General features: G+C 38.2%; 1 protein-coding gene across 4 annotated transcripts in view; it reads left to right on the top strand.

The window, feature by feature from the left end:
• PUM3 (pumilio RNA binding family member 3) overlaps nucleotides 1–26741 on the top strand; it is a 40506-nt gene that overhangs the window by 12809 nt on the left and 956 nt on the right. For 2 of the 4 annotated variants that reach the window (XR_011497263.1, XR_011497262.1), the window contains 12 exons: nucleotides 200–293; nucleotides 565–631; nucleotides 2015–2189; nucleotides 3191–3294; nucleotides 4540–4618; nucleotides 6575–6673; nucleotides 7534–7587; nucleotides 11195–11275; nucleotides 18730–18872; nucleotides 19341–19766; nucleotides 21107–21194; nucleotides 23564–23654. Coding sequence is in view for 2 of the 4 variants with exons in the window: in XM_014846749.3 (XP_014702235.2) it covers nucleotides 200–293; nucleotides 565–631; nucleotides 2015–2189; nucleotides 3191–3294; nucleotides 4540–4618; nucleotides 6575–6673; nucleotides 7534–7587; nucleotides 11195–11275; nucleotides 18730–18872; nucleotides 19544–19766; nucleotides 21107–21194; nucleotides 23564–23654 (1298 nt within the window). In the remaining 2 variants the exon portion in view is untranslated. The remainder of the gene's footprint in view (nucleotides 1–199; nucleotides 294–564; nucleotides 632–2014; nucleotides 2190–3190; nucleotides 3295–4539; nucleotides 4619–6574; nucleotides 6674–7533; nucleotides 7588–11194; nucleotides 11276–18729; nucleotides 18873–19340; nucleotides 19767–21106; nucleotides 21195–23563; nucleotides 23655–26741) is intronic. The other 2 variants (XM_014846749.3, XM_014846748.3) reach the window with 1 other exon arrangement.

Here is a 26741-nt window from a genome sequence, read left to right as displayed (position 1 = left end):
AAATCAAAGAATGCCATTTTGTACAATTAAAATAACTGTGTCTGCTCCCAGCTCAACGTAGGTTTGGTTTTATCCGTGAAGACCCTACTTTTTTTCTACCAAGGAATTCTGAAAGAGGTAGTAACAAAATATAAAAAATATGATAGAAATGTAAATCTTCAGAGAATTAGTCTGAAGGCCCGAACTGTCTTTCCTACAGATTGCGTTTGCACATGATTCAACTCGTGTGATCCAGTGTTACATTCAGTATGGTAATGAAGAACAGAGAAAACAGGCTTTTGAAGAACTGCGAGGTATTTCTTATATATTGAAGATTAATTGTAATCATTTGTAGTAAGTCACACGTTTTCTCTTGAAATACCCAAGATTGTCCTGGGAAACAGCTCACTTGTGGGAAGGCAGTGTGTCCTCTGCAGGAACTCTTTTGTTTTTATTTGTTCTTTGCTGGGGACAAATAGTTATTGGTTTGTGTTCCCAGGATTGTGTACGTATTTAGTTCTTTCCTTTGTTTCTGGAGGACTGAAAGGAGGTTATCAAATCACTTTAATGTATTTTGTTTTTCAGGCGATTTGGTTGAACTAAGTAAAGCTAAATATTCCAGAAATATTGTTAAGAAATTTCTCATGTATGGGTGAGTTGTTTTATTTGTAAAATATATTTTTATTAATTTTTTTTAAAAGCATGGATACCGATTGTGCACAAATATTACTTAAAAGTCTGTGATCAGGTGCCAGCTCTGTGGCCAAGTGGTTAAGTTCACATGTTCCACTTCGGCCACCCAGGGTTTCACAGTTTGGATCCTGGGCGTGGACATGGCACCGCTCGTCAAGCCGTGCTGAGGTGATGTCCCACATAACACAACCAGAGGCACTCACAACTAGAATATACAACTATGTACTGCGGGGCTTTGGGGAGGAGAAGAAGAAAGAAAGAGAAAAAAGATTGGCAACAGATATTAGCTCAGGTGCCAATCTTTAAAAAAAAGTCTGTCATCATAATAATGGACCTACGCAGATGCTTGTAATGTTCCCAGGGAGTGTGGTCTTAAAAACAATTATTGAAGTGAATGTAAAATGATGGTACTGCCTTCACCATTCTTACGAGTGTATCTTGCAGCCCTGGAAGAAGAGATAGGGAGTAATTAACTTGTAATTAGTTACCAGTGTTTAGAGAGTCGAGGGTTGCGGGGGAGGTGAGTAGACTCCTCTGAGTCAGTGGGTTGGGAAATGTCAGGATGGGAGGATTTCCCAAATTAGGTGGAATTGATACTTGTCTTGACTTCTCTTTTTGAGTGTAATAAGGTGCCAGAATACGCTAATCAACAACAAAAAAGTACAGTTGGCAAAGTTTTCAAAAACTGTATTCCTAATTATAATTATCAGCTGCTTGATTATTTTAGAATGCAATGTAAGTACTTATGATTAAGTCCTGTTTGAAAAGAGAATCCTAGAATTTATTTTATTCATATTTCCCTACATCTTTGACTTCTCCCTTCTTTTCTCCTATCCTGCTTTTTTTACAAGCTGAACAGTTTCAGAACAGGAACTGACATTTATTGAGCACTTACTGCGTGCTAGTGACAGTTCTCAGTGCATCTTAATTCATTGAATCCTCACATCAACTTTGTTTTTTCTATTTTATGAAGGAGGAAGCTGAGGTACAGAGAAGTTAAATAACGTGCTTAGTGTATTTCAGGTAGTATGCAAAGCCAGGTTTCAAACCTAGGCCGGCTGGCTACTGAGTAACTTAGAAAGCTTGAGGTAGAAACAGAAGTCAATTTGATTTCCCTTCTAAGCATTTCTCTGTGGTAGGACCCCCTCCACACACACACACACACACACACACACACACACACACAAAATGATGAGTTGGTCTCAGGAATTCTCTTGATCTCAACTTATGTTTTGCTGTCACCCATTGGTCTCAGGAGTTCTGTTGATCTCAACTTATATTTTGTTGCCACACAGCTTTCTCCTTCTACTGCTCATCTTCTCCCACGATCTCATTGGTTTAGGAGTAAACCACAGATTGCAGAGATAATGAGAAGTTTTAAAGGCCACGTGAGGAAGATGCTCAGGCATGCAGAAGCATCAGCCATTGTGGAATATGCATACAATGACAAAGCCATTTTGGAGCAGAGGAACATGCTGACAGAGGAGCTCTATGGGAACACATTTCAGCTTTACAAGGTGACATTTTGAGATTTTTTTTAATAGTGTTTTCAGTTTTTCTGTTTTCCATTCCTTACATTCCAATGCCCTGTTTTCAGAAAGTACTTTTACTTTGGCTGATCATTTAAGAGACTGTCTTATACCCTTCATTCTCTTGGATTATTTTGTCTCTGGTGTAATGGGCAAGTGATCCTTCTTTCTCTTTCTCGCAGAGCACTATTTTTAAATCCCCTTCAAATTAAACTACTTTTGTTAGCCCCTCTCAGGTGCTCTGTGTAGTGATTCAGTGCTTCCGTTTCTACAGTCAGAAGACAGAGGTAGAGGACTCTGAATAGTTAGTGAAGCTTTGTAACCACCCCCTAACCAACTCTGGCTGAAGTGCATTGAGCTCCCTGTTGCTGCCTTCTCCGTGTTTCTTCACGTGTGTGGATTACCCTTCTCCAGGTTGTATCTAGAGAGGAAGGGGCGTAGAGAGACCCAACCTTGGATATAGTACAGGGATTGAATCTGAAGGTGGCCAGTAATGGGACTAGGACAGTTAAAAGACCTCTTTCAGACCTTGTGAGGTAAATGTACACATTTATCTCCAGGTATATAGATTAATTCCTGGTTGCCTTCACTAGTCGGGTTCATTTCCTGGGTTGAATTTAGTGCTCTGTTTCTTTTGTAACAGTCACTACAGGAATATCCAGCTAATTGCAAAATACCTAGTGGAGAGAATTTGTGAACTGACTCCTTGATCTTATGAGTAGGCACGTGCTAGATGCATGGCAAGTACCCGTTGGCTGATTGAGTTGGTTGGTTGTTTTAGCCTGGCTCTTTAAATACATTAGTGGGTGAATAGACTGAGAATTATAATGAAGAATTACTCCTTTAGCGTATCTACAGCAGGGCTTTTGTTATGTGCATATGGGAAATCTGAAATTTATATTGTTCATTTAAAATGACTGATTTTCTTTGTTCTGAAGATGAGGAAACTTGATTACATTTAGAGGGGTTTGATTTTTCTTTTGTTGCAGTCAGCAGATCACCCAACTTTGGACAAAGTATTAGAAGTACAGCCAGAAAAACTAGAGCTTATTATGGATGAAATGAAGCAGATTTTAACTCCTATGGCCCAAAAGTAAGAAAGCCATTTTTTTTCTTTGTAACATATGGCATTTGAAGGAGGAAAGTTTTCTATAACCTTGCACAGAAAAGGTGGATCGTTTCACAAATACAATCTGTTACTTGAGTTGGATTGTAAGATTTAGAAGCCTGGGCGTGTGTCCTTGGCGTTTGTACCATAATGGTCTGGTTGGGGCATAGCCTCTGGGACCTGACTGCCTAGTGGTGAATCCTGGTGCCCCCCTCAATTATTCATTGTGTGATGCTGACCAACTCTCTCTGCCTCAGTTTCCATGTCTATAAAATTGGGATAATAGTTATTTCATAGAGTTTTATGAAGATTAAATGGGTTAATATTTCAAAACACGCAAAACAGTTCTTTGCCCATAAAGACAACATGTGTTTGCCCTCTAATTGGGTACTCCATGTGAACGTAAAGTCTTTGGTACCTGCTCATCAGCCTCCTCTGTGCACCTGAGTTCACCAAGTGTCACACTCCGAGTCTCAGGTCAGTTAGGTGTTGTTGCAATCACTGATACTATTTGATCAATTCAGGTTTTAATTTAGCTAAAATTATTTTATGAAACCGATGCATTGTGCTGGACAGAAAGGAAATAGCTATAAAAAAAATAGGTCCACATAGGGATTTCTAATCATGTATCTGTTGCTGGGTAAAAACATATAGATGTTGTTATTCAAGAGAGTAGAGTATTTTAGGGTTTTTTATTTTTTTTATTTTTATTTTTTGAGGAAGATTAGCCCTGATCTAACTGCTGCCAATCCTCCTCTCTTTGCAAGGAAGACTGGCCTTGAGCTAACATCCGTGCCCATCTTCCTCTACTTTATATGTGGGATGCCTACCACAGCATGGCTTGCCATGCAGTGCCATGTCTGCACCCGGGATCTGAACCAGCAAACCCCGGGCGGCTGAAGTGGAACGTGCGCACTTAACTGCTGCGCCACCAGGCCGACCCCAGAGTAGAGTATTTTGAATGATGATTTCATCTTTGCTGATTAGATACCAGAAATTGGTACTTTTGGTTTTGGTTATAGATGGCACTAAAAGATTTTTATAGTCTAAAAGTTAAATAAAGAAAAAAGAAAAAAGAAGTAGTGTGGCGGAAAGTTACAATGTATCTTATGATACATTACATTTCCTAAACCATTTCACTTGATTTGATTATTTTAGGACAACCTAGATTAATTATATCTTATTACTATAATACTAGATCTGATGTATTTTCTTCTTTTCTGTTTTCAGGGAAGCTGTGATTAAGCACTCATTGGTGCATAAAGTATTCTTGGACTTTTTTACCTATGCACCCCCAAAACTAAGATCAGTAAGTTCTTTGTTTTAATTTTTAAACCAAAACATGGAAGAAAAGCCATGTTAAAATGTGAAACACTGCTTTGATGTATATTGTCTTTTGGAAATGTTAAAGAGACTAACTTATTAGAGAAGATAATACACTAACCTTCCTTTGAACAAGTCTGCTAATTCCATTTAGTTTTTTGCCAGAAGACAATAGAATTGACCATAGTTTTAGCAATTCCATTGAACGTTTATATTTTCATTATAATTCAGAGTATCCTCTAGCTAACCTAATCTGAAAATTAACTAACAAATGGAGGGATATTCAGCATTCCGGTAGTTTGAAATTCACCTGTGCTGATACAAAAAAAAAAAAATTATATTGGCATTAAAATGTTAGGGGAGGACGCTTATGTAAAACTAAATGGACCATGAAAAACTGGACCGTATATGATAGAAGGGTAAGAACAGAGAGTGAAGGTAAATTACACTGCCCTTCAAGTCAATGATGGGAGTACAAATTAGAATTCATCCGTTAGGCCCCTGGACATTGCTTGCCTCATCATACAGTGAACTCATTGTCTATTTGCCCTCATTCTAATAATAAGGGATAACTAGAATAATGTCTCTGACTTCATTTTAACAAATATGCCACATTAAACATTCATAGGAATTTTGACCTTCTTAGACTTGGCATACAAAATATTTTCCACGAGTAGCCACCCACCTAAGCTTGTGGTCCGCTGACCATAGCAGCTGTTGCTTCTCTTTTGAGGATTTCTCTTCCTTTCCTGCAAAACACTGTCTCACAGTTCTGGATTTACTGAGGCAGGACTCTATTTTCAGAACTGAGAAAATGATCATTTGAATATATTCAGTGGTGGAAAATCATTATCTTTTTAGTGTTGAATGTTTTTTAGTAATAGCAAAAAAATCATTGGGAACTTAGTGTTACTATAAAGTAATGAGACAAATCTTTTCTGGCCCTGGGAGCATTTTCAAAAGAGAGACTTAAAAAAAACCTTTGGGGTTAATGGGAACGTAATTGGTATAAATGTATAACTCTCCAACTGGATAGCTTTGAAGAGATTCGTAAGTTTAGGTGCATAAGCTGAAAGCTGTGTTGTTGAGATTCAGCCTGGGAAAAGATTGTAAGATAGTTAAGGGTGAAGTTGCTTGTTCCTTATTGATGAAAATAGGCACCCACCTTTCACTCTCCTGGCAGGAGGCGGTACTTAGTTACTTAGTTAATGTAAATTTTTAAATTGGGCCTGGAAGGAAATGGGGCCCTGCAGCTGTTAGCTGCCAGAACTCATGTACATCTATATGCTAGACTTCCAAAATAGAATTAAGAAATTATATGCATTGATAATGAAGAATAAAGGTGAAAAATAAGCTAAACTACTGTGTAGGAAATTAAGGATTGGGGTTTTACTAAAGGGTCATAAGTGAGGGCGTAGTCTAACAGAGATTGATTTTCTTAGGGAAATGTTATTTGTTATTATGGTGAATTATTAATAAGATTTCTGGAAGTAGTCAAGTGCTAAACTAAAAAAGAAACTTTTTCATCCAAAATTAGTGTTTTATTTCTCTGCTCATATACGTAACGCTTAGGGAAGAGCATTTTATTTATTTTGTCTGTCTTTTCTATTAAAAACTCCAATCTTACCACAGCCACCTCCTAGGCTTCTTTTTCTTGGAAAATCATTTTTAGTATACTATATGTCTACAGACTTTTTTGAATAGACATTGGTAAAACTCGGCTGTTTTAATAGAAATTGCCTGCCAGCCGTTTTTCCTGCTCTTGATGGAAAAGATTTCTAGAAAGAGGTTGTGTTCCTGTGTGCTTGTTTACAAAATTAAAAATTAAATTGTTTGCTACTCTGCTCTTTCATTCTCTGTGCACAACTGCTCCCCAGTAGACACGTTTTTAAAAGGCAGAAAGAAAGAATAAACCAAAGTCCTGATGGCATTTGTTCCCCAGGAAATGATCGAAGCCATCCGCGAAGCGGTGGTGTACCTGGCACACACACACGATGGCGCCAGAGTGGCCATGCACTGCCTGTGGCACGGCACGCCCAAGGTGAGTGTGTCGTCAGGGCTTGCCTTGCCTTTCCATAGACTTTCCTCTGCTTTGGTCTTTGCCCTGTTGTGCATAAACAGCATTATCTTCCTCGAGTTTGCCTCAGGGCCTCACAGGACTTGGCTTTTCTTTGGGCCTAGTATTTTTTTGTCTGTTGGAGTTTTCCTTAAAGTGTGAAACCTTGAGTTGTCATTTGGGAAGGGATCTGCCAAGCAAGTGAGCACCATATTTATGTTGGGCTTAGATTTGTAGAAGTGTTGGTACCTGTCAGGTTCTCTGATTCCTCATTTGATGATCTTACTAGAGGAAGGAGGAGATAATGAACAGCTGCACATTTGCTCATGTGGCTGTTATGTACTTTGAGGGAAAAGGTAAAGATCCATATTAATTATGACGTTTAACAGAAATGATCTTCATTTACTTGATCAGCATAATTCTGCCTTTAAAAGACGGTTATACTTTGTTTACTTTTTAAATTAATACAAATTGAATTTCTATACAACAAATGTATGTATTGAATACCATCTGTATGCTAGATTCTCCTGAGTTTGAAAACAGTTCAGTGCAGAGGGCTCTCAGTTCCCACTGAAAGGGGGTAGTTGTGCTAGGTTTGCCTTGCAGTTCACACTCTGTGGTTCCACATCTGTGTCTCCATGGACTGTCACGTGCAAGTCCAAGATTATAGCAGCCCTGAAAGGACTTCTTACAGGAGACTGCAGTTTTCTTCATGCTGGCTGCATAACTGTCTTCACTAGTGAAAAGTATGCCACCCAAATGAAAATTTTAATATTTAAAATCTTTGACTATGAAATACCTGTAAACTAACTAAAAGTTAATTGAGACACTTTTTCTTTTTTAAGGACAGGAAAGTGATTGTGAAAACAATGAAGACTTATGTTGAAAAGGTGGCTAATGTAAGTATAATAAAATGATAGATTTCTTTTAACTGGTTTTAATAATAAGATGAAATCATATCTATTATGGAAAATTTGGAAAATTCAAAAAATAACCAAGAAGAAAATTATTCATTGTTTTATTACAATCTTTTTCTCTGCTTATACGTGTATCTTATATAAAATTTACACAAAATGAGATTTCTCCTTTTTTCCTTTAACATTGTATCATGATAGTTTCCATTTTTATTAGATATTTTTTGAAGAGCTAATATTTACTAGCTTCTTTAATGAATTTGTGCTGTCATGTTATGAAACATGGAAATTACTACCTAGTGTAAATTTGTAATGTGGTCAGAGAAAATTCTAGTCATTAAGTTTTACAGTTGAGATGCTGTAACAGCTTTCCTGGTGAAATCAGAGGATCCAAAAACTTTTTTCTGTGGAATTAATTGCCTCAAAAAATAGTATTTCTATGTATTTGAATACTAGATACTACATGGAATATATGTAGTAGTAACCTTTATTTTTTAATTTTTTTTTAAGATTGGCACCTGAGCTAACAACTGTTGCCAATCTTCTTCTTCTTTTTTTTTTTGCTTTTTATCCCCAAATCCCTCCAGTACATTTTATCTTTTAGTTGTGGGTCCTTCTAGTTGTGGCATGTGGGACGCTGCCTCAACATGGCCTGATGAGCGGTGCCATGTCCGCGCCCAGGATCCGAACCGGTGAAACCCTGGGCTGCCGAAGCGGAGCTTAACCACTCAACCACGGGGCTGGATCCCTCTTTTTAAATTTTTTAGTTATTTTATATATTATGTTTTATAGCTTCTGATTCACTGGTGAACTGAAATTAGTGATATCAATAACTTTTTCCTGTGAAAAATTCCAATGAGAACTACTAGCATCTGTTGAATACTTAATATAGTAAACGCTAATTCAAACAGATAAATTGGTGCTGTGTGATTGATTGCACACATACGTATTGTCTTCTGTAGGGCTGGAGCTAGGAATAGAGTAGAAAACTACTTAGAAGGCATGGAACTTTTCTGTAACAAAGTGAAATAAGAGATTGTCTAGTAAGTGGTTTCCTGAGTATGAGAATATCTTATGATTCATTATTCATCATTAAATAAATGTTTTTATAACGTTTTAATTTGAATATTTTAAATTAAAAAAGAATAAAAATAGAATGTTAATATGTCTAAAACATTAATAATAAAGACAGTCTTAAGTAATAAAATTTGATAGTTTTAATTTTGCATATTAGTTATATCAACAATATTTTTTTGAGAACCTAATCCCAGCAAGGCATTGTGATGGTAACAAGAAGTTAACAGTGCAATGTTCTTTTTTGTCTCAAGGAGTTGCTTCTAAAGGAGGGAGATAAACTAATACAACCCATGGATTTGATTTATGTGTTATTTAGAAGTGTTTAATTTCCAGATATTGGGGGTTTCTTGACGTACTCTGCTATTTTAATCCTTTTAAATTTATAAAGACTTATGGCCTAGCATATGGATTTGAAGATATCTGAAAAGAATGTGTTTTGTGGAGTTATTGGGTGTGGTAATGTCAATTTGGTAGATCAGGGTGGTTGAGAGTGTTGTTCAGATCGCCATTGTTTTTACTGATTTGTCTGTCATTGTCTAGTTCTCTCAGTTGCTGAGAGAAGGATATGAAAATCTCCAACTATAATTGTAAAATTGTCTATTTCTTACTTAAATTCTATTCCAACTTCTTTCATATTTACCCAGAGATATTTTGTGCGTGGGCGTGCTTCTGTGTGTGGGACTTAAAGATCAGAAAGCAGTTGTGTACTATATGTGCAGTGTTCTCTCCTTCGTTTCCTTCACTTAGCTCATCTCAGGGTCATTTTATCTCAACATGTACATCTGTCTCCCTCACTCTCTTTAATGACTTCATAGTATTTCATTATATGACTTCCATAAGGCATTTAACCAGGCCCTGCTATTGGACACTTGGTAGTTTCTAGTTTTTTGTTATTTCAAATGGTACTCCAGTTCATGTCCTTTGTGCCTATGTCGAAACATGTCTGTAAGATAAATCTCTAGAATTAGAATGGCTGGATCAGAAGGTGCATGCATTTTACATTTTTATAGATGTTGTCAGTTGCCCTTCAGGAAGTTGAACCACTTTACATTCTCACCAGCAACATAAAAGTGTGCCTGCTTTTCCCCAAATCTTTGCCAAATTTGTATATTATCAAGGGTTTTCACTTTTGCCTGTAGGATAGGTGGAAAGTGGTATTTCATTGTTTTAATTATTGTCCTTAATGAGCATTATTTCATATGCTTAAAGCCATTTGTACTTCTCTATTTCTGTGAACTGACTCTTCAGGTTTTTAGCTCACTTTTAGTAGATTGTTGGTCTTTATATAGCAAAGATGTTAGACCTTTGTTGTTTTCTCCAGTTTGTTTCTAATTGAAACATTATTACCTGCCAAATTCATCAGCCTGGCTGTGAATGAGTGTCATCAAAAGTTAAATTCCCCTCAAAAAGAGATTTACATTATTATCTAGGATGCAAAAAGAATATGCCACAAGCTCTGAAAGCACTTTTTTTTTTTTAATTTAAAATAGAAGTTCTTTAACTTTTTGGAACAATATCAGCATCGTGGAAATAATTCTGTTACTTCCAGAGATGGCTATTGTGAAAGTTATAATATATATTTGTATGATCTCATGGTGTAATACTTTTTTAAAGCAGTTGTTTTTATCTTATTCTCATATTCAGTATATAAGTATGTTCTTCTAGTTTATTTTTCTAGTATTTCTATTCTAATTATTTGGGATTATTTTAAAGAAATTGGATGATATACAAAAGAAGATGAAAAATCATTTGTGATCCTTTAACCTAGAGATGTCTTATATTACGGTATTCTTCCTTCCAGGATTTTCTGTGTACATGTTTTGTGTATATTTTGTGTATATATATAACTATACCTGAATTTGTTTTCTTTTTCATGATTGGAATTCTGTGTATAGTTTTATATGGGTTTTTTTTTCTGCATTTTTTCCCCAAATCCTCCCAGTACATAGTTGCATATTTTTAGTTGTGGGTCCTTCTAGTTGTGGCATGTGGGATGCCACCTCAGCGTGCCCTGACAAGTGGTGCCATGTCCACGCCCAGGACTTGAACCAGCAAAACCCTGGGCCGTGGAAGCGGAGCACGAGAACTTAACCACTTGGCCACAGGCCTGGCCTCTATCTGTTCTTTTATGTTCTTTTTTTTTGGTTTTTCTTTTCCACTTATCACTTGAACTTTTTTTTTTTAGTTTAATTTTCAAGTAGCTATTCATTAACAGGATACCTATTTTTGAGAGGTGTTGTATCCCAATTAGTTAAAAAAAAAATGAGTCTCAGCTATTTGATATTGAAGAATGTGCTTTTCTGTTTCTGTCTTTTATTTTTTTAAATCAACCTAGAATATAATTAACTAGGTCCTGATAAGAAAGGGAGTTCCTTTGAATGGCTTTTATCCATCTTATTTATATTATGTTGGACAAGTTGTCAAGTTGTTAACCTTTATAAAGTGACTCCATGTATAGAATAAAAGGGAGAAGTTATGCATTTTTTTAACCTTTCCTGGCTTCCACTTCTTACAGGGCCAATACTCCCATTTGGTTTTACTGGCGGCATTTGACTGTATTGATGATACTAAGCTTGTGAAGCAGATAATCATATCAGTAAGTAATTCCAGTGGTCTTAAATTTAAGTTAAATTGATACATCATTTGTGAGTGTGTAACTCTGATTTCACACTCTATGTAAAGACTTTGAAGTGTGCTTTCTGCCACTATTGTCTTCATTATTCAGTTGCCTCAATTAAGTCTGTTTTGGGGGTTTGCTTTATTCCTGTATAAACCATAATCTTGTAACTTGATATCAATAATTAATATTGCTTTTAATATGTAGGACTGGTTAAATTACAAAAACATGGCTTTTTAGATGAATTGACATATTAAATGAAAACTTAGCGATGTGATGTTTAGATTTGATTAGAAATTGGTTTACACAGTAATTCTTCAGTTATTCAGGAACTCATATCCGGCCAGAGGATCTCCATGACCTTTCTCTCCCTCCCTTTGGAGAAACTACCTCTGCACAGTTACCCAGCTTATCAATACATTTCTCCTAGACTGAGCTGGAGAAGAAAAACTGATAAAACTCACTCAATTGTGATACTTCTTAGAGCTTTCATGAAAGCTTTTGTAGCGTAAGATTAAAAATTACTATTAAAATTAAGATGCTAGCTTCCTCTTTACATTTCAGCAATTCCTTCTCGCCTGGTATAATGACCATAAAGTGGTAATAATTGGATGCAGTTTATTTAACCCTAAGTTTGCCTTCAGAAAAACTGAGCTGTCCTCTTGGAAAAGCTACTCCAAAGTAAAAACTGCCTTCTGAAATAATTTCCTTCATTCTGCAATTATTGCCGCTTTTTCCAACTTCCGAATCTGTGGTCCTCTCTTCTCTTCCCTTCCTTTATTTCTGTGTGCAGAGATAGAGGTGTCAGATATATGATAGAGGTTGCAGGAGTAGGGATAAGAAATGGCAACATTGGTAGCAGTGACCAAACTCAGAAACGTTTTAAAAACCACATAATCTGTGTAGACATAAGTTATTCATCTGAAAATTACACAAACCTTTCTGTTGGATACATGGATAGGCTTCTTGGAGAAATCTTAGTGACAGAAGCTACTTTCATACCATCTGCAGAGAGAAGCGTATGGATGTTCAGAAAGAGACTTTACCTATTGGCATATGGTGGTGCTGTGGCCCCTCTCTGTAGACTGTGTGGACCGGTAGAGCTGGGTGTATTGGACAGAATGTGTCAGCTAGTGGAGGGGAAGGAGATTTGCTTTCTTAGATGCCAGCTGTAGGTCCCAGTGTGTGTGAATTTCTCATGCCCTTGCTGTCATTTTCCAACTTTCCCCTTGACTATTTTAAGATTGTGATGACTTTCTTTGGGATAGGATTGTGGGAAGAAACAAGTTGGCAAGACTTTCATGTCACAAACTGAGTATTTTGACGTGTTCCTTGTGACTTTATTACCCTTTTGACTCCAATCGATAATGATTGTTTTCATTCTGGTGACAGAGCTGTGAGGCCATAGATTGGCTAAATGAATAAAGTTGTTTAATGAAAATGGAAACAGGCTGGGCTATTGAAAGTCTGCTTTTGTTTAATATTTTCTGGACAACTAAAATTTGCATAACTGTTCCAAATAGATTTCAAGAGAAACCAAACTTCCTTCAGGATTTGCCACAATTGTGTGCTAGATAAATTTTTTCCAAATACTTATCCCACTTAAAGTTGCTGTTGAAACAGTTTTAATTCCTTGGGCTTATCAGTTTGATTCTCACAACTACTTAACACACATTCCTAATGCCTTTCTCACACTTAGGGCAGCTTTCCCTCAGAGTGGCCTGATTTGCTGATATCTTGACTCCAGCTGACAGACGCTTAACAGGTTCTGTGTATCATTAAACTATGTAGCTAGTGATAAAATTCTGGAATGCTAATTGCTCTTGCGTTTTTCCCACCCATCCACCACAAAACCTGTTGCAGTACGCAGTGCTTTTTAAAAATACTCGTGAAAGCTTAGTGTTGCCAAACATTCTGTTCAGGGTAACCAGACTTCCTGAAATGTCAGGTTGAAATCACAGCCTGGTCAGCTGAGCCTCACCTTCCAAAATAGACACAGACTCTCCCACTTACCTGACTTTCCAAAATAAACATAAAATTTGACCAGTTTTACCCTGGAATTGCTGGTATGATGCAACTGCTTTGACAGCAGTGTTCTGAAAAGGAAATAAGTACACTGGCAGCTACTGTTTGAGAGTGAATAAATATTGATGCATGCTTTAAAATATATTATCTTTAAGACATACAGAAAGGTACAAAGCAATAAAGAACACCCACCCTCCCACCATGTGACAAAGAAGTAAAACTTGACAAATGCAGTTAAAGTTCAAGCCATTTGTGTCCCTGTCCCTGATTGTATATTGTCCCCATACCCACTGTGATGAATTTTGTATTTGTTATTCCCATGCATTTCCTTAGCCTTTCACTATATATCGATGTATATAGTACTCTTTTGCATGTTTACAAAGTCTATATAAATGACGTCTGTATGTTTTCTCCTGCAAACTCCTTTTTTCTTATGGCATCATATTTGTGAGATTCTTCAATCAGGGTCAGCAAGTGTTTTTTATAAGAGGCCAGATTGTAATGATTTTAGGCTTTGTGGCCCATCTATGATCACTGTCACCCATTCTTTGTTTTTTAACACCCCTTTAAATGTGAAAACCATTCTTATAGAATGTACGAAAACAGGCTGCAGGTTGGATTTGACTCCTAGGCCTTAGTTTGCCTACCCCTATTCTAAATTACTCATTTTTCAATGCCAAATAGTATTCTGAGTATACTGCTAATTTTTCCATTTTCCTATTGATGAACATTTAGATTGTTTACAATTTTAAAACCTTTTAAAATTTTTATTTTTTGTTATTCAAAATAATTCTGTGAGCATTCTTATTTGTCTCCTTGTTTCTGTAAGCATTTGCTTAGAATCATTGCATTGCTAAGTAAGCTGCACACAGGTTTATATGGAGTCACATGTCTGTATTTCCCACCCAGCCACTACAAAACCTATTGCATTATGCAGTGCTTTTAAAAATAGTTAAGAAAGCTTAGGGTTGCTAAGCATTCTGTTCATAGTAACTGGATTTCCTGAAATGGCAGGTTGAAATCATATCCTGATAAACACTCCTCCTTTTCTCTTTTTAAGACCAAGCTCCAGTTCAATCTCCTGATAGCATTCTCTGATCTCCCAGCCAGACCTGGTCTTCCCATCTTCCCAACCCCTGTAATTTGTCTTTGCCATCCATTCATGTAGCAGTTAATCATGGTCTGACGCAGGGCTCACAAACTCTGAAACGTTCGTTAACCAGGCAGGTAAATGAGTGAGGCAGGCCAGGTGCGGGGTGGGCTGGGCTGTGGGAAAGGAGAGAGCGCATGCCCTGTCCATGGGGAGAACCTCCAGTCTCTAGGAATATGAGCTCCATAGTGGGGGATCTTCCAATTTTGTTTCTTTCTGATTCTGGTAAAATACATAACATACAATTTACAATCTTAACCATTTTTTAAGTGTGCAGTGTAGTAGTATTAAGTATGTTCACTTCGTTGTGCAACCAATCTCCAGAACTTTTTCATCTTGAGAAACCAAAATTAGGTGCTTTATACTACATCTTCCAATTTTTTGAGTGTGGCCAAAGAGGTAGACTTTTGGATAAAATCACCATATTTTTAAAACAGAACACTCAGGAGGCTGCAGTCACTGCCTCGTGATCTAACCTTCCTTCTACATTTCCGTTATTAGCCATGAAAAGTTCTGTTATTAACTTTTTATTTACATCTCTTATGTTTACTCTTAACTTTTTATTAAGGTTCTCTTTCCTCTTCTGGTAGATTTTAGCTATTTCAGGTTCAGGCCTGTCTATATTTCTTTTTGTCCCTGTGCACAACCTACCATAGTGTTGTGTGCACTGGAGGCTCGGTTCTCAGTAATGTCTGTGGCGTTTTGCATTTCCTTCTTCCACTGCAAATGCATGTGCCCTCCAACCCTGCTTCCAGTGTGCACCCTCTATTTTGACCTTTACATTCCTGTTTTAAAAGAGTGCTGGCCAAACAAGAGTGCCAAAGAATCTGGCAAGGCTTCCAACACAAGGAGGTCAGAAGTGGCCAAACATGTCTTCAGAAAGGAGACCTTTTGTTTTTCCCGCCCTTTACTTCTTCTGTTCACATGCCTGCTTTAGAGTAAAGCATGAGAAGAAGAAATTACAACAAATAGGCCTGTTGTGATTTTCTCCATGTTAATTCCTGGAAGAGGGAAAGCTAAGTCGAAAACCTTTAAAATTGAACCTTTGTTGTTGGGGTTTTCTCTCTTTTGAGGATGCCAAACTCACGACTCCACCAGCTTTATTTACTATCCCTGGTTAAAGATGGTTTAGTGTTAAGAGATGTGTTTTCAATATGAAAATAATTACTTTAGAGCAGTTTTCAGTGTGAATTTTCTGATTTCTTCCTGGTGATGGCCCCCCGGTCAGGCAGGTGTGTCATTTCCTTTTACAGATAAGGGAATTGATGGGTAGAGAGGTTCAAGGATTTGCCAAAGCCTACTCAGCTTGAACCCAGAGACTGAATTCAGCACAAACTCAGCTCTCCCATAGCTGCCTCTTCCCTGTTTCTACACGTAACTGTACTTAGTGTTCTCCAGGTGATCATCTAGAAATTTCTCTCCTCTTTCTCTGTAACCCAGGTTAAAGAGAAACGAATTAGTGCTCCATGATATAACAGCACTTAGACTATTCCCTTTTGCTTTTTCCAAGATGAATGTTTATGATGGTAGGAAAGCTGGAACAGGGTGAGATGGGAGAGAACTAGATGATGTCACAATTTTAAGTAAACTTTTTTTTGTTTCATATGATTGTTTTGTAAACATTGCACTCTTTTAAAACCTTAAATGAACATAAGTTTAGATTCTAAATTCCTTAATTATAAACTGAAAGACAGTAAAAGTTCAATGAATTTGGGAACTAGTCCTTAAGTAGTATTTGTGCATGGATTTTATGCGTGTCTCAGAAGTCCTAGCTTCTCATGTGGAGGTGAGACCGTTTCTGCCCAAGCCATATGTGTCCCACTCATCCTTAAGTGTAGACTCCACAGTGAAGGTTAAGTGTGTTGAGGAGTACAGTGCTGGCTTCATGCCACCCCCTTTCCGCCTTACACCAAGAAAAAAATTTAAGTAAAAATAAATAGCAGCCGTTTATACTTCCTCATTGCGTACTCTCCCCATTTTTTTTTCCTGAAAAAACAAGTGTTTCAAAGATATTATACCCCAGAGTGGTTTTTTAAGGTTTTTTTTTTTTCCTCCACAAAGCCCCCGATACATAGTTGTGTATTTTTCATTGTGACATGTGGGACGCTGCCTTCTTGTGGCTTGATGAGTGGTGCCACTGTCTGCGCCCGGGATTCAAACCAGCGAAACCCTGGGCTGCCGAAGCAAAGTGCGCGAACTTAACCTCTTGGCCACAGGGCTGGCCCCTATTTTTTTAAGGTTTTTATACCCCAGCAGAGTTGTGGGAGTTTTTTAATGATTGTAGAAATTGGCCTAAGCTGTGTATCATTCTCAGTCTCTTCTGTCAACAAATGAAAGCATCTTTCTTCATTTATGAGTTGATTAAACCATAAGGAGAGGAAAAGCCGCACTACAGGTAGCCCATGTGTGTGCCACTAAGTGCTTCCCTATCAGAAATGCATATATTGAGTCCACTTTAGGGCATGTTTACCTTGAAATTACAGGACAGCACCCACTCCCAGGATAAGGTGTCTACATTTTTTCTATCTTCCCCTTTATTATTGAAATTTTGAGATAATTTTCCCTGGATGGTTGAACTTTATATTCATTTTGACATGGTTAGATCTATTGCACCTATTCTCTGAAAACTTTTACGTCATGTGGGGAAGTCTTTATATGGAACTGAAACTTCCTCAAAAGTAGGAGAGCCGTGGAGTTCAGAATCATGGAAATGGGCACTCATGTCATGTCTCGGCTCTGTCATACCCTGGACTAGTGACCTTTACTTTTCTACCATGCGTCACTTTACCTGTCTGAATCTTGGGCTTCTTATCTGTAAAATGAAGGTAACTATAGTACCTCTGTCATGGTGATTTGAAGAATATTTAAGATGATGGACGTACCACTCTCGGCATAGGGTCTGGTTACTAGAAGCATTCAATAAGTGTTAGCTGCTATTATTAATTATAGGAAGCACAGTCTACTTTTGTGCAGAAAATGAGGGAAGCTTTGGATTTTAAAAAGAGAAATGTGGTGTGTGAAATCTGGGGTTCCATCATCTACCTTGGAGTCACGAATTTCAGTGTCGTGATCCCCTGGTTGATGACTGGCTTAATTTTTAGCTTGGTTCCTTGCACTAAAATTACTAAGCTTGTTGTGATAAATAGGTGCTTAAGAGAAGAGTGGATCTGAGTATATTTTCTCATGGAGAATTCTTTTCCTTAAGAGGGGGTGTATGATTTCTTTGAAAGAGACTACAGGTGGGGTCAGGGGACCAAGACCAGTCAGAGCCCTGCCACTGACACCTGCGTCCTCCAGCAAGTCGCCTCTCCTCTTTGTGGGTTCCTCTTCTGTAAACCTGGGGAGCTGGATTGAATTCTTGCTGTGGCCCCAGCCGGTTCTGCAGAATGTCTAGTGCTCAAACACGTATGGCTTTGAATATCTGTTAGGCTTGTAACAAGAAAAAGGAATGTTAGAGGGAGGAAAGAACATGGTTTTTCTGTTGCATGTTCTCTGTTAAGAATAAAGGAATTTTTAAGCAGTGACTTTTCTGTCTGAAGACATCAGCAAATTTACACGGGAGCTTAGTTGATGTGGGGATGACATTGCCTTTGTTACTTAAATTCAGGCAACTAGAAAAGGAGGTTACTGTTCTTGGTAAGTTGATTGGAAATGTCAGAGAATTCAATTATTTGTAACTGCTCCTTGGAGTCTCTGCATGTATTTCTCCCCTCCCCCTTTTGTTTTCAGTGCGATACTTAAACAGCCTTCATTTGCCATGAATAGGCAACCTAACTTTAAAAGCTTTATTCACTTGTTCTATTTAACAGAGTTTCTTTATCTCCCTTCACATACATCTCAGTGGGGAAATTCTAATAAGAACGTTCTTCATCAATGCTGATGCTACATTTAAGTGCAGCTGCAAGTTAACCCTGTCTACTCACTGACCCTAGCAAGCCATGTCCCTAGTAATAGTGGCCTAAGAAATACTGATTATAGTGAATGACCATAACTCCTTTAAACATTGTCAAGTCCTTGAGCTTGGTCAGTTATATAAATGGATTGTTCAGTAATGATAGTCACAGTGGAGAATCGATTCTGTGTTCTGAGTGTTGTAAATCTCTTTGTGCTTTAATGAGACGATTTCAGAATTGGCTCCGCGTTTTCTCTTAAATACTTTGGGGAAAATAGTTAAGTATGTATCCTTCTTTACCGTTCAGATTCCGAGTGTACTTTATTTTAAACATATAGATTCATTTTTGTTTCTATAATTTTACAGGAAATTATCAGTTCGTTGCCTGACATAATAAATGACAAATATGGAAGGAAGGTCTTATTGTATTTACTAAGCCCCAGAGATCCTGCACATACGGTACGAGAAATCATTGAAGTGCTGCAGAAAGGAGATGGAAACGCACACAGGTCAGAACAAATAGAATGGCTTGAGCCCTTTATTCCTCAGCTCTGGTTGTTTGTCAGTTTTGAGTATAACATGCTTCCAGATGTCTGCTCACGCATGCATTTCTTCTCTCCTGCTCCTTCCCTTTTTAAAACTCAAAAAGTGAATTCCATTTTTAAGCCTGTAGTTTTGGCAGATTCTTAAAGCTTTTATCTTGAAAAGGAAATAAAGTGTCATGCCCGAAGAATGCCTCTGAGTACCTGGCACATAGTAGGCACTCAAGTGTGTGGTTTGTTTTTGTTTTTGCTTTATGTTTAAAACTATTGGTACCACATAATTAAGTACCTTAGAGAGTAGAATCCAAAAAATAGTCTAAACATGTATTGTCTTGGAAGATATTTTGTTGTTGTAGTTCAGTTTTTGGATTGGTGTGGGGCTTTTTTGTATTGTATAAGACAGGCTTTATTTATTGGGTGCTTGTTCTGTGCCAGGCACTATTCAGATCCTGGGGACACAAAGATGAAGGACAGATATCCCACCCTCAAATCGATGGCTCATCTACACATACAACGGAAAGAGACAATAGAGCGTGACACAGACTGTTATAAGCCCTTTGAGGTTTTTGTGAGAATGAAATCACTGTGTTTTCTTTGCCATTTATCTTACCTTGATACTTCATTCAACATTCCAACAGTAAGAAAGATACCGCGATCCGCCGACGAGAGCTCTTAGAATCCATTTCTCCAGCTTTGTTAAGCTACCTGCAGGGACACGCCCAAGAAGTGGTGCTAGATAAGTCTGCCTGTGTGTTGGTGTCTGACATTCTGGGAGCTGCCATTGGAGACGTTCAGCCTGCCATGGATGCCATTGCCAGTTTGGCAGCAGCAGAGCTGCATCCAGGTGGCAAGGATGGAGAGGTAATGTGCTATTTATACGAGGCGGGAAAGCTGCGGTGGCTGCAAAAACTCCGGTCACTGAGAACATTGCTATGAAGAGAATTTTAATGATAATTATCTCAACTCACCTCATACCAACGGTACATTTGGAAATTTTGAATTCAAAACACAGTGCCGTTACAACACAGTCTTTCCCAGAAACTTGTGGTGACTCCATATTACCTACAGACTGAAACCAAAATCCTCTTAATGTGGCACTCTGTTGTCCGTGACTGGCCTCAGGCTGCCTTTCCAGCATATTCTATGCTCTTAATTCTATTTTGAATTTGCTGTGGACTTTTCATCCCTCTGCATTTGTGTGTACTTCCCTCAGCCTCCAGTGCTGCCCGTGTTTCATTTTCCTGTGCTCTCCCTGTTGAAAGCCTTTCTCATCCTTCAGGGTCCCCAGAACCCTCCTCCATGAAGTCTTTAGTAATTCCCTCTCATTAAAAAGTCTGCTCTTTCTGATAGCTCCTGTCTATACTATTTGGGCCTCATGTTATTCTGCCTTGTATCTTAAGTTCATTGATTCATGCCCTTGATATATATGCTAGGCAGTGGTCAACACTTTCCCCCCGCCCCGCCAAAGCGTACCATTTTGGGGAACCCAGTATTTAAATAAATATACACACAAATAATTATTTAATTCAGTATTGAGATAAATGCTGTGAAGGAAAACTACGGGTTCTCTGAGATTGTGTAAGAATGGGAAGCAGCCTATTCCAGGAAGCCCTCCCTGAGGCAGTGAGAGCTAACCTGAGACCCAGAGGATTGGTAGCTCAGTGAAGAATGGTAGAAAGAAGATTCTAGGTAGAGGGAAGAGCACGTGCAGCAGCCTGAAGGAAGGAAGGAGTTCAGCGGATTTAAGAGCAGAAGGCCAAGGGGGCTGGAAATCAGTGAGCAGAGAGAAGGGGAAGGTGGGAGCCAGTTCACGCAGGGCCTTCATCAGCTCCTTAAACAGCGTTCAGCCTTAGGTTTTAATGTTTCTGCTGTAGTGTTCTGTCCCATAAGTTTATTTGTACTTCAGAAGTGCATATTGCCCTCTGAAAAGTGGTTAGCATGACCTTAAGATGGACACTGTGGTGGTTCTGTTCTAACTGGGGAGTCTGAACTGCTTTTCAGTGGCTATCTTGAGTAATTATCTTTTTTTCACTCTGGGGATTGGAATAGCTCTCTGGTCCCTCCAGGTGTAATGGTTCTTCTCTTAAGCCGTGTAGAACTTTCAACTTGGCTTATTTGTATGTGGTGATACAGAATGGATTGTAGGCCACGGCATGGATGAAAACAGCTTTTTAAATTAACATCTTCTTGACCCCTCATAGCTTCACGTTGCAGAACATCCTGCAGGACATCTAGTTCTGAAGTGGTTAATAGAGCAAGATAAAAAGATGAAAGAAAATGGAAGAGAAGGTAGGCTGTGAAACTTGACCTTTTCTTGTGTTATGTGGAATTTCAGTAATTTCTGGCATCCCTGAACTTTATGCCGACCATCTAAGTTCAAATGAAAATTTGTTGAGTGTTTAGAAATGATGCCTGTGAATAAGAAATGATTTAGTGTTTGCAAATAATGCTTTAGTGAGTGCTGGAAATGTGTCCTAGAATGCTTTAATTTTCGTTCTCTGTCCCGCCCTCTGTCATTCTTCTCCCTCTTCTGCTGCTTCAGACTTCTAACTGGGCTTGGCCATTGCCCTAAAGCGCCATTCTGTTCCTTGAGGATGTTGAGAGCAGAGTAGAGGGGGGACCCATTTGTGAGTATCATTGCCCCAGTTGAAAAGCATGATATTTATCTTTAGTTTTGAGGCAAGGATAAGCAGAAGAAAATTATCCGCATCAGAGAATTTTGAACTGATGCCTATTTGTCAGTGAAATACATGTGACCAAGGAGCAGGCCAGTCCTTGGCGCTTCCTGGTCTTTTATAAACCTTATAGCTTCTCTGTAGAAATTCAGCTCACAAGAGGAGGACAGCATCTTTTACGTAGTTGAAAAGTTGCGTACCATTCCCCACTCAGTCCTGTCTTTGACCAGACTTTCTCTTGCTAAACTCGAACTCCGTCTGGTATTTTAGCCGCTAAAGAGATTTTCCCCGCACTGAGTTAAAGCAGTTTGGGCTTTCCATTACTGCATCTGAAAAAAGTGACAGATCGTGAATTTATGTCTCGAGGCAAGTCGCAGTTCTAATGGCTAGTGAGGCAATCAGTATAGCAGTAGAGCTGTCACTTCTCGCTCTTCCTCTGTGAATAGAGTCTGGGAGCTATTTTTACTGTAAATTTTTTGTAAAAGAAAACATAATAAATTTTAAAGAAAAAATAATTTATTGAATCATCTTTTTTGTTATTAAGAAGTTGGTGCACAGTTGAGCTGAGTTTATGTCAGAAAAGTTGTCTGGCTTACTTTTAAAATACAAACAATTTTCTAGTGACTTTTCTTCTTAATTAAATTGTACTGACAGCCCTAACACATGCCCATTTGGACCTCCTGCATTTGTCATATTCACATAGTACCAAATGAGTGTGGCTAGCTGTCTAGGTTATCTGTTGCTGTGTAACAAGCCACCTCAAAACTTAGTAGTTTTTGAAACAACAATCATTTGATCAGGGTTTGGTGGAGCTTGTTTGTGCTCTACTCAGTCATCAGGGGCTGCTCAGCTTGGGCTTGGAGCATCCACTTTCACGATGGTGGCAATGGCTGAGGCCAGCAGCCTCAGTTCCTCTCCCTAGGCTGCTTGGACTTCCTCAGAACATGGTGGTCAGGTTTTAAGAGAACAAAGCGGGTGCGTGGTAGTTTCACGATTTCGCCTCAGAAGTTATATTTAACTTCACTTTTACTGTACTCTCTTGGTTAAGTCAGTAACAAAGCCCCACCCAAATTCAAAAGAAGACATTGATCCTGCCTCTGGTGGAGGGGACGTAGGGGCAATATTCTAGAAGAACACAGAGGGCAGAAAATAGTGTTGTGGTCACCTTTGGAAAACACCATCTGTCTCACTAGTTGCTCTCTGTCCCTCCTTAGCATGTGCCATGAAAAGCTAAATAGCCATAGGCCTCTTTGCTTTTCAAGGGTCCTTACGTTTGGATATCTTTGAGTGACTTATACATGCTACCTACCCAAGATGTTTGCCTTCAAGATAGACTGTCCCTACCTCCATCTGCACTAAGTCCTAGCCATCAGAATTTCTCTTTTGTCCAAGAATTGGTTACACTTAGATGGCACAGTGAATAAGATAATATACCAAGACCTTAGGAATCAGATGTACTATAATAACAAAAGATGAATGGTATTTTTGACGGGAGAATGTCTAGCTCTGTACAGAGAAACTACCAGGTGTCAGCCAGAACAGTCATTTGACCACTAGCTGTGTTCATGGCACTTTCTGAGTGAGCATTTTCCGTGAGGGAAAACATGATTCCAGCCAAACACGAGGTGCTGCTGTCAAACATTTACTTCCTGAATACCTTTCAGGTCAGGGTTAAATCATTAAATAGTACAAAGAAATGCAAACATGACCAAGTGAGTGTTTTATAAGAATTCATTGTTTCTCTTGAGTAATTACTGCTAAACATAGCTTAGGATTTGGATCAGAGTTGAAAGAAATGGCTGTATTAAAAACACATTATATAAGCCTGAGCTGGAATTTTTAGTGTTAAGGGATATTAGGTGAGAACTCTTCTTATTAGCTTTTATATTAAAACATATTTGCAGATCTAAGGGCAGTAGGAAAGGAGATTGGGAGTTTAAATCTTGCTATGTGATATTCACTAAGTTTCAGTATATTTTGCAGGTTGTTTTGCAAAAACGCTTGTAGAGCATGTTGGTATGAAGAACCTGAAGTCCTGGGCTAGTGTAAATCGAGGTGCCATTATTCTTTCTAGGTAGGTATAAGGTGTGTCTTTCTCTGTGCAGTGTCCTCATCCTGAATGCCTGTTCATGCAGAAGACGCTTCCTTCACATTTATGTTTTGGTTCTATATTTATTTATACTATTAATATACTATTACTCTCAGTCACTCATGGTCTGGACAGGTATACCAAATATTAGAAAGCAAATGTAACTCTTGCATTCAGTCATTGCAGTTCATCTGCCCTCTTTTGGATGTCCTGGATCATAAAATTATGAGATCCACAGGTGCCATTTGATTGTTTGACCACATTTATGGTTTTGACCAAAATGTGATTGTAATCCTTTTTTTTTTTTCCTCTCAAGAAAGCCATTTACATCTGATTAATTTGTAGGGATCTCTTTCACTACCTCCTGGTTTTCTCTCCAGATTATAGAGCCCCTCACACCCAATCATTGTAAATTACATAATTTGTAGAATTTGCAAGTGTATTATGTTTTCTGTAGCATTATTTTCACCATGATTAATTATAAATCCCAAAGAAATCCATAGCAACTAGTTTACCTATTGGCATATAGCATTTTTTGGTTAAAAATACGCATTATTAAATAGTAAGTCAATAGTTCAGCTAATATCATGACTCCTCATCTGGTCCTCATTCCTGTAAGCCTGTCGCAACCCATTTGCACCATCCTAAGAAAATGTGGAAGAGGGCATATCATTTTCTTATTTTGTTTTATTTTTTCCCTTGCTCTTTTAAATTTAACTTAATTATTTTTTTTCAGATTCCACATATAAGACAGATCATACAGTATTTGTATCATGTGATTGTTTCATCATATTTATGGTTTTGGCCAAAAATGTAATTGTAGGGCCGGCCCAGTGGCACAGCGGTTAAGTGTACATGTTCCGCCTTGGCAGCCCAGGGTTCGCTGGTTCGGGTCCTGGGTGCGGACATGGCACCTCTTGGCAAGCCATGCTGTGGTAGGCTTCCCACATATACAATAGACGAAGATGGGCACGGATGTTAGCTCAGGGCCAGTCTTCCTCAGCAAAAAGAGGAGGATTGGCAGCAGATGTTAGCTCAGGGCTAATCTTCCACAAAAAAAAATAGTTGTGTTCTTTTTAATGAATTAGTCTTGTCCCTATGAAAACTGTGACAAAGTTGTTTTTTCAGTCATGACTGACTTTACATGTAATTTTGTTGCAGTATTTTCCAACTATTCTAAAAGGATTCTGGAAGCATTTGCTACTGAAGTCTGCATGCTATTCACTTATTTCTAATTGAAATGATAGAAAACTGATGATTTGTGAATTTTGAGGCGTATGCTCAATTTGTGTGTTGTTCGCTGGACATAGTTATGTTGCATTTATAATTTACAGGTCATTGAAATTTCCATGCATTCTATTCCCAGAATAGAAGTTGTCTTTTATTAACAACATTCATTTTAAAATAGATTTGCTTGTTGTTTTGAGGCATTCACTGTTGATTTTTTTCCGTTGCTGTGTTGCTGAGGTTTGGAAGAACAGATATTAATCTTAGTTTGAATTTCCCACAGTATACTCACGTGTAACATGCTATACAATTTGATCTGTACTCTTTGTAAATGTGATAAGTGTTTCTTCATTATATAATATGTGCTCGCAAACACACACACTCCATATGGAGCATTCATTTCTTCAGGTGTGTCAGTATCTCCAAATATATGGGTGATACAGATCATTTTGTTCACTTCTCATTAAAATTAGTTAATTTTCCAGTTGATGTTGAACAGCCAGAATCCATTAGCTGAAACATGAACTTTTTTGATAGAGTTTTTTTACCAGGCATTTGGAGTATTAAATACCTACTTGCCACATTCTTTCATTACACTCAATTAACTAAAAATTTCAGTGCTGCCATGAAATTAATTTATAAAGATTGCTCATCAATCAGAGCTCCCCTGGGTAGATTTCAAACATAAGAAGGATACCATAGGTTTATTATGGAACAGTACTTAGAACAGGAGCACGTACACTATTTGAGGTTCTGAAGGAGGTTGAACTATAGATACCCTACTAATTGGTTAATACAATAATTGTTTTTGTTTGGTTTTAGAATATTGTCATGTGCTTAACTTGTTTGGTAAAATTCTCTGCTTGTTTATGTTTTACTTAAAACTTCTGCAACTTTTTTTCTCTCTTTTTTTTTTTTGCTAAACCTTTTTTACACTAAGTGAAAAAGCATTCTAGGCGAAAAAAGAAAATCAGCCTTGTATGCAGTCTGAAAAATAACTGAGGGAAGGAGAATTCCCTGGCATTTAAAAACATGGGCTCTAGACAGAGTGCCTGGGTTCCAGACCCAGCACGCTGTGTAGCCTTGGGTAAATTATTCAGCTTTTCTGGGTCTTAATTTTTTTGGTTGTAAAATTAGATTAATAACAATCCTAGGATGTTATAAAACTAAATGAGATGGTGTGTATAAAATGCTTGGCTTTATGTCTGATATGTGTGTTCAATATTAACTTATTACTATTATGTGTTATGTGACTGTGTGCTTAACCAAGGTATATAAAATAAAAACACCTGGTGAGTCACAAATCTGTTAAAAGGGCACTTTACTTCTCAACTTTTTCACCTTTGCAGGTGGCAAGCTCTACTCGTTGCTTGTCTCCTGCAAATAGTGGAATGCTGCTTGGTGCTGCTAACTTACCCTCCTCTTTATTGACGTGATGGAAGTTACTGGGACCAGGGACTTTCAAAAATGCCAACTGACTTCTTTCTAGGATGTGTTTCAGAGGTCAACATTTAAATGTGGTTGTGAAGAAGTGGGGAGACCAGGAAATTCAGCCCTGGTGTTCTGTGGTCAAGTGCCTGTGTCCCAGCGCCTGTTTAAAGAGAAAGGGGCCTTCTTTGTACCAGCCTCCAGGGCTCCAGTCATCTTTGGGGATAAAGCACTCCAGCAAGGTTTCAGAAAGTAGAGCTGATGTTTTATTTAGTGGCTCACATTTATTAAGTGCCTACTAAGTGTCAGGGTCTGGCTAGGTGCTTTAGATACAAGATCATTTGAGCCTCAAAAAACAACCCTGTTTGGTAGAAGGTGGGATTCTGTTTTGATCCCATTCTACAGGTCAGGAAATTG

Source organism: Equus asinus, chromosome 23 (assembly GCF_041296235.1).
Source record: "Equus asinus isolate D_3611 breed Donkey chromosome 23, EquAss-T2T_v2, whole genome shotgun sequence".
NCBI classification, from domain to species: domain Eukaryota; kingdom Metazoa; phylum Chordata; class Mammalia; order Perissodactyla; family Equidae; genus Equus; species Equus asinus.
The sequence above is the reverse complement of the archived record's forward strand: the minus strand, read 5'-3'. Positions and strand labels throughout refer to the sequence as shown.